The sequence below is a fragment of the Centruroides sculpturatus genome, unplaced genomic scaffold (genome assembly GCF_000671375.1).
Source record: "Centruroides sculpturatus isolate CEXI.00-Female unplaced genomic scaffold, Cexi_2.0 scaffold7, whole genome shotgun sequence".
NCBI lineage: Eukaryota > Metazoa > Arthropoda > Arachnida > Scorpiones > Buthidae > Centruroides > Centruroides sculpturatus.
In genome coordinates, this window is record NW_019384510.1 from 369,300 (window position 1) to 378,334 (window position 9,035).

Here is a 9,035-nt window from a genome sequence, read left to right on the forward strand (position 1 = left end):
TGTGTCGAACTGTCGCCTTTTTATAGCGTCAACATCGGACTCGATGACCAATTACTGCTTACTGAACCGTAGCACTATGCAAATGTCATGTGGCGTGATTCCCAGCCGACCAATTAGCCATCACCATCCGTAACGTTTTGCAAATCTGTGATTCCCAAGCCATAGTCTTATGCAAATCATGCTGTGTGGCGTAATTGTCTGCTGACCAATCAGTGGCTGTACTTTCAAAAAGCCAACGGCCACTTTCAACCATCTGTCGATGACCGTTACGACTAAAAAAAACTTTGCTAGGTCTTACTTTCAGGGGGAGGTCTTATATTTCGCAATTCAGCAAAATCTGTGCTAGGTCTTATTTTCTGCGAATGTCTTATTTTCGGGGAAACACGGTATGATAGAAATTAAAAAAATATTTATTCTACAGGATTATGATTGTTCAGTCAAATGCCGAAGTATCACTGTATTTGATTAACACAATTTTGATATATGCAGCAGCATCAAGGGATCAATTAATTGCATTAATCAAGGGATACCTGTAGAAGTCAATCAGCTCTCCAATTATAAAAATGGCACATTGTTAAGAATAAGTTAAAATTTATTCCTTGTTTTTTAATGTAAATTTTTAGTCTGCATTTTTAAAAGAAAATCCCTTTATTGTTATATCTCGAGTTACATCATTCTCGATTATATGTCGTTTGTCAAAAAAATATATGGAAAAATAAAAGCCAGGTTTAAGTCATTTTATTAGACTTTACGTCTGTCTGCCACAAATATTGAAGTCATAATATCACTGGAAAAGTGTTAAAAGCACATAAAATCATATTAAAATACATACATTTACAGTAAATGTTATATAATCATCATAAATCGTAGAGAACAAAATATGAAGACATCTGTGACTCCGTGTAATCATCTTATTTAGCAATCTTTAAGAGCTCAATATTGGCATTTTCCATGGTATTTCCAATATCTACTGTTTGGCGTCATTGTCAGCGCCACTCGATATTGGTAAATTTAACATAAATTAGTTTATTTTTTACTATTGCAAAATAATTTTAATAACTGTAATTGTTATTTAACCTTACAAAATCATCTTATTTTATAATGTCTTAGAGCAAACCACATTCACAAATAAAGAGTCCACAATGTACTGTAAACATTGCCAAATTGTAAACATGTCTATTTACAAGTATGTACAGTATGTACTGTACATGTATTCATAAATTTAGATTACTTTTTTTCTGTACTGTATTAAAAACTAAAATTTATTTGTTTGTAAGCTTAAAATAGATTCTTATTAACCATATATTATTAAAAATGCATTTATAAATAAACTACAGAACAGGGAATGATTATTTGTGGTTTAGCCAGTGACAAGTAAATTCGACTTACATCATTTTTCAACTTAAGTCGCCTCTCCTGGAACCAATTACCGATGTAAGGCAAGGTATACCTGTATATTATTTGCTGTGACTTATCGAAAATGTAGTGTTTATTGAAAGGCATCCTGATTGTACTGTACATGTGAATGCATACAAAGCAACTCTTAACACCTATGTTAAGATATAACATTGCTTTTTAATCTTCTTAATTAACAGCTATACCCAAATATGATAGTTTTTAACTTAAATAAATAAGTAAATATTGTATTGTGTTTTAGTTAAATTTTACATTTTTGAAAACTAGTTGGAATTCTTTCCATTTAAAATAATGGAAAACAAGCTTCTAGTTATTATTTTTTCTGCAGGACATCTGATTTTCAGAAATAAATTACTAATGTTAAATAGGAGATGCATGTACTTCTGGATGAAATTGGAATAATGATAAAGTTTGAAAGTTAAATATCATAAGTACCTTTTTGACCATCCTCATCTGAAGCTTGTACTGAATCAGAATGGCTAATCTTTCTTGGTCTTTCAGTGTCTGATCCTAAATTAAGTTATTGTAAAGATTATTAATTACTATAACATCATTACATCTGAATTTCATCATTAATAAATCTGAATTTTTATCAACAAAATAAAACAATTACAGAGAATTTACACAAACATCACAAAAATATAATTAATCCAAATAAATATCAAAAGTCAAAAACTGCAGAACCCCAACGCAATAACAAGTATACAAATTTGTATTCTCTTCTTACACAATTACAGAAATGTGACAGATATTTTTTAAATTACATCTCATGATTCATGTGATGTAATTCAGTTATCAAATAAAATATTTATTAGCTGATGCAACATTAAATTTTTTGAACACTAATAATACTTCAATTTTATCCAGGCTACAGAATTTTGGTGTACTTCTGCTTTGTTTCCAATGTGTGATGTGACACTATTTGCAAGTGTTGTCAACATGTTACACAAAAGCAATCAGCATGCATAAAATGCTAGTATCAGGAATTACAGAAGCATAGATTTTTAAACTGTTTGTTCAAGTATGAAAAGTGTCTTGTACTTTTAGGGCTGTTTTGAAAAAAAAACAGCATAAATGTGTCTTCACAAAAACAGTGAAAATTCAATGAAGTAGGTAACAAAATAGACAGTAACAAATGTCTTGTCATACCATTACAAAAACAACAAAGTAACTTATTAAAGTAGAGAAAATTCAGCCACATCCGTAACAAAATAGATGCTAATAAGACTGTTTTGTTAAACATTGTGTCTAAAGCAGTGACATGCAGTCCATGGAAGCTGTACAAATGCCGCTTCCCTTGTATTTTCTAAAGTATAAATACATATTGTGCGAATATTTTCATAAACAAGTTCTTATATCTTTGTTTCATATCAATGTATCTATTTTAGAATTATAAACTGTTTATTTTTGTCATTTCCAGTATTTATAAGTTTTATGGAAACACAACTAGCTTCCCTATCATCAAATGTCAGTACAAATCACTGATCTAAAGTAAAAATAACTGAAATGAATAACAGAACAGCTGTTATTAGGAATATCTGGTTATGCCATTGCTTTACATGCTAGACAAAAAAGAATTTAACTGAAATGGGCATCAAGATAGACATTACATCTTTTTACTTATAACACTGATTTGCATGCTACACAAAAGAAAAATAACCTAAATGTAATACATCCAAAAAATTGTAAAATTTTTGTGGGTATGATTAATATATAAATTTTAATTTTAAAGATCTAAAATTGAATAAAAAATCAGATTAAATTATTTCTTAAAGTAAAGCAATTAAATTGAATTAATGCTGTTTTATATTTATTTTTGATTCTAAGGCTATTTACTTAAAATCACATTTATTTTAAAATTTACAGTAAATTCATTTCACATACAATATTTTTGCCATGAATATGATACTATATATTATTTTCCTGTTTTTTAAATTTTATTCTGTGTTTATTCAGTTAAGGTAACACTGAAGAGAGCATAAGTTCAGATTTAACACAGGAAAATTGTCAGATAATTGATACATGATATTATAATTGTCATTATCTGTATTTAAACAAACAATATTTAAAAAAAAAAAACATAAAAAATCCAAAAAATAAATATTCTCTCTATTTCTTATTGTTTTGTTGAATTTTCTTAAATATTATGTAAAATGCCATCCAATTTACTGTAGTTTATTTTTATTTTCTAATGATTATTGCACTTTAAACCATAACAAATAAAGTTACCTACATATGTCATTAAAGTTCAAAAACAGTACATGTATAAATAGCTACATCCTAAAACTTATTAGTCCACAGTAACTATTTAATTTTCCACAATAAACTTTATGAATTTGGATTTCAATCATCAAAAAATAGCAAAATTGTTATTTTCTTAAATTAATTTGTAATATTATAATATATTAAGAATATCATCAACAGTATAGAATATTTTTTCAATAACTTAAGATTTATAAATTGCTTTAAAAAGAACAAACCTTTCTCTGATTCATCATCACTGTCTGCAATTCTTTTTCGTTTTCTGGAAACAACTTCTTCATCACTTCCTTATAAGATGAAGCAGAATTAGTGGAATATAATCAATTTAAAATTTAATTAATTAATATTAACATTATAAGGATCTTATAGAGATTGCTAAGTCCTACCTGATTTGACTTCTTGGTCTGATTGTTCATCTTTTTCAGAAAGAGCTTGATCACCATTTACAATATGATTTTCTTCTTCTGCTTCAGAATGATCACTTCCTTCAGCTTCTATATGTTGAGGTTGTTCACCTTCATCTGATCTTTCGACATCACTATGTTCAACATTCATGTCATATCCTTCACCTTCTCCATCTGAATGTCGTCTTTCACTTCCTGATCTTTCATTTTCTGCATCTGAATGATGCTGCTCTTCACTATCAGATCTTTCAACTTCTGCATCACTGCTACCTCTGTGCACTTCTGCATCTGACTGTTGTCCATCACTAGCATATTGTTCAACTTCAGCATCAGACTGTTGGCCTTCACTTTCAGAACCTTCACTTTCTGATCTTTCTTCAGCTTCTGACTGATGCCTTTCACTCCCAGATCTCTCTATTTCTGCATCTGATTGATGTGCTTCACTTCCAGATCTAGGCCCTTCAATATCTGATTGATGTCCCTCACTACCTGATCTTTCCATTTCAACATCAGATTGAAGTTCTTCACTTCCAGATCGCTCTCCTTCAGCTTCTGAATGATGTCCTTCACTGTCTGATCTTTCTACTTCAGCATCAGACTGATGACCTTCACTTCCAGATCGCTCAGCCTCAGATTCTTCACTTTTTTCTCTTTCAGACTGTGCTTCAACATCAGGTTCCATTCTATTTTCATATTCATTTCTACCATATTGTCCTCTAGAATGGTTACTTCTGTTTGAGGCATCATCAGAGTGACTACTTCTTTCATCATCTGAGTGGGCTTGTTCTACATCAGATTCATTTCTACCTTCTGAACCACTTGCTTCAACTTCAGAACCATCACTTCTTTCAGCAGCTTCTCCATCTGACTGGCCACCTTCATCTTCTGAATGGCCATTCCCAGCTGAAAATTCACTTCCACTTTGTCTATCTATATTTTAAAATTAGTTATAAAGTTTAAATTTAAAAATTCTGATATTTTTTCATTTATTAAAAATCTGAAAACAATTCATTAAAAGCTAAAATTTATCTAAAATCAAAATTTGATTACAATGTCATACAATTTTTCTTTCTTACTACAATAATAAGTATATAATGTTATTATTTCATACTATTTTAAGTATGTTTCTCTATTAGTATGATGTGTATGTATAAATGTGATTTACATAAACTTATAAAGGTGTGATTTTGAAGTAATGCATTGGATTTGTACAAATCAACTGTATTAACAAAAGGCTTTTGCTGTTTAGCAAAAATAAATATATTTGAAGTTAAATAAATGTAACTTATCTTTTCTGCAAAAATAAAATTAAAAAAAATGAAAATAAAAATATAAAAGAAAAAAAATTCTTAAAAAGCTAAAATTTTAACTAAGGTATGCCACAAGTTAGTTTGTTTTGTTAGTTATGGTAATGCAACACTTGGGTGATGCCTTCCAGAGGCCTTTTAAGGGTAACTGGCCCCTATTTAGGCATTAAAGATGTGGAGAAAACCTGCAAAACTCCGTGGCCAGCCCATCTTGGCACTACATAAAACCATGACTGAACTATCAGCATTCGAGGAACGGAACCGCTCAGCCACCGGCGGGCTGGCACAGGTTAGACTCAAACTGAGCCGTTATCACTATGCCACTCATCCTTACATAAACCCAATATAACTCGAAACCATTTACAATCGAGGATTTCCAAACTGAACTAATGACGACTGTTTTATCTCTAACATAACTCAAGTGTACGGAGCACGGATCTCAATTATGGGAGGCCACAGTTTCGGTCGGTAGGCTATTTTAACATCAATAAGATGTTACTTTTATATTTGCTCTTTGTAAAAGTAAAGAAATAATACAAAATCAACATTAATGCATGCATCATCCCAACTAAGTGAAGAGATCTATCATAAGCATAGTTATTCATTTACATATGTAACAATAGAGCAATAGATCATACACTAAATGGCATCCAAAAAAGTATTTACGTACAATTAACTGTTCTACATACAAATGAAATAAGTGAAGGAGCGGAACATCTGATTATATATATCATGTGCGACGTAGAAGCTAGCAATCTAATTAAAATGGGCGCCAATGAGAAGAATCATATACCGATTGTTATTAACTAAATTTCGAAAATATTATTTTTATATACCCGATAAAAAATATGTTCTTCTTCTCCTCCCATCTTAAATGGATAGTAAGAAATATGTTTCACATAAGCAAGCGATAAATAATATAATTTACCTTCGTTAGAATAATCGCTTCCGAATAATTCGTCCATTTTCAGCTTTAAATTCTTTTATCTCACTTTTCACGACGAATTTCAAAGGCAGCGTCCGTCGAGTTGCCAGATAGAGTCATAATTGACTCGAAGGTCTTTGAAATTTATTGTGCCTCAAAAATTTCCCCACAACAATATAAATATTACAGATAAAATTTTTAATAATTTCAATATTCGTAATTTCTTATGAAATGGCTTTTTTTTTTCTTTCTTTTATTTTCACTTAATGCTTTGTTTTATTTCATAATTTAAAAATACGTAAGATACCCAATATTAGTGATGAACGATACGGTGATTTTCCGATATTTCGTGATCAGTGATCAGTGGTCGTTACTTTTTAATCACCGTGATTTTTCTTGATGTCTATGATCACGGTTTCACTGTCACATAGCCAATCAGAATCAAAGTTGCATCTATGGCACGTTGTATGGTATTTTCTCTCAATCGTATAAATCCAGGCCCGTCGAGAGGGGGAGCTGGGAATTTTATCCAGGCTCGATGAAACTTAGGGGTCCGTAGTTATTCCAAATATTATAAAATTAACGTTATTATTACTAACAGAAAATAAAATCTTTAAGACTGCTTTTTATAAATAACTAGCTGAGGTACTCGGCTTCGCTCAGGAAAATGATATATTAAGGCAGTGTTTCTCAACGGGGGCGATATCGCCCCCATGTGGGCGTTTTTCCATGTTGAGGGGGCGATTAGTAACACTTTATATTTCGGGGAGACGAAAAACAATTTTCTGGGCGATATAGTAAAACATTATAGTAAGAATAATTAGATATTGTATTTGTTATATCGTACAATAATTAAATAACATTATACTAGTCACTAGTCTATTCAATGCAGTACGAATTTGGCGTTAGTCTTGGCTCTCGGCGTCGGAATTTTGAGGTGAAGGGGGCGATACTACATTACGGTTTTATTGAAGGGGGCGACGATTCGTTAGAGGTTGAGAAACACTGTATTAAGGAAAGATAATATATTCCATACGTATAAAGATGTATATACCGAGAAAGAATATAAACTTTTAATAAACTTATAATTGATATGACTAAAAACAATTTTACATTGAAAGAAATTTCGGGAGCTTTTTGACAATCTGACTCAGGCGAAAATAACAATGCTAATACGTTTATACTGCGTACACTTTGCTGAAATAACAGGCTGATGAGAATGTCGACTTTTCCCAGTTAATTAGTATGGGGATTTTTGAATCGTGTAAAATTTTCACGAAGATATTCTAGATTATTCATATTTTGCGATTTTTTTTAACGGTAGAAATAAGATCTTTGCGAAACAGATCATCTAAAAGGTGTAAAAATACATGACAGATTACGTAAGTTCCGCTGGGGTGTTTTTATGCGGAACCAGTAGGATTGCATTGGCTATTACATCATAAAATGTTTATAATGTAATAGCCGATCAAAGTATTTAATGTGTTCTTTAAAAGAAGAAAGAGCCTGTCTGGACCTGGCGACATTCGGATGATACTTAACAGGAACGCTGTTTTTTTAAGAAACGAATTAAAAGTAAATGTATATTACATATTCTTACAAGTAATAGTTCAAGTTTTTTATTTAAGAAAATTTAATTACAGTATAACCATTATAAATTGAGTCAATTACTAACTTTATTTCCAGTAATTAATTTGATAGATTTCACAGTTTGACAATAATTTTGTGGTCTATGTTGATCAAAATGACTAAACAATTTTTAATTTTTATAGCTGCTCAATTCTCTCAATCTATTCAGTACACGTCCTACAAATTTTGTCTGCTACTTTTACTTTTCCGGCCCTGTTATATATAACAGAGGGAAAGTATGGAGAGATTTTTACATTTTTGGACTCGGGACCTTGAAAGATCAAGAAATGCAAAACATTTTGGGTTTTTTCCTGTATGGATTTTTTTAAAACTCCGTCCTGTGGCACTAAGAGGTCCTCTTTTAGCAAGTCCATTTGGGTTCGGCCAGGCCCACAATGGGGCGGTCGGGTGGTGAGGGACGGGGACCGAAATACCCGGTCAAATCACCCCCCCGAAATATTCCTGGGGATTTTTTCGACCCGTCCGGATTCGATCCCTGGTCCTCCAGAAAGGCAGGCTACCACCTTAACCGCTCGGCCATCTGCCCGTCTTTGTATGTTAGTGTGTCTGGAGGGCACGTCACTTTCTCTTTGAAGCTTAATAACTCCCATAATTTTTGTCGAAAATTTCTGAAATTTTGCAGGAAGGTTTCTGTATTAGGGAATTGATGCTATTAAATTTTGGCGACTAAAGATGAGGGATGGAGAAATAAAGGGGATCGTGTGTCATATCTCGACTGGGATCGAACTTAATGACGATTTTACTCGTTATTAGATTTACAATTTTTTTTTTTATAAAACTCATTCCTACCTTCAAAATTAAGTTTTTTGGTATTTTATAATAATTAAAAATATAGTTTTTAAAATAAAATATCATAACAGATGGTACCACACACAATTTTATTTATTTTGATTAATAAATAACAGATGGCGTCACATACAGTTTTAAATGTTGGCGGGAAAGTTAACAGCTTGTTGAATTTTTTTTTTAAAAGTCATGACTTATTTTACATTTGACCATTTTATCTAAGACAATTTAAATTCCGTTTTATTATATCAAATTTTATTATTATTTGTTGTTTTGTAACAGGCA

General features: G+C 31.3%; 1 protein-coding gene across 1 annotated transcript in view; it reads right to left on the reverse strand.

The window, feature by feature from the left end:
* LOC111622343 (RNA polymerase-associated protein LEO1-like) overlaps positions 1-6,948 on the reverse strand; it is a 48,706-nt gene extending 41,758 nt beyond the window's left edge. The window contains exons 1-4 of the mRNA XM_023364703.1: positions 6,318-6,948; positions 4,065-5,012; positions 3,897-3,965; positions 1,852-1,926 (exon numbers count right to left, since the gene is read on the reverse strand). Coding sequence (XP_023220471.1) covers positions 1,852-1,926; positions 3,897-3,965; positions 4,065-5,012; positions 6,318-6,354 — 1,129 coding nt within the window. The 5' untranslated portion in view covers positions 6,355-6,948. The remainder of the gene's footprint in view (positions 1-1,851; positions 1,927-3,896; positions 3,966-4,064; positions 5,013-6,317) is intronic.
* Positions 6,949-9,035: the final 2,087 nt, after the last annotated feature.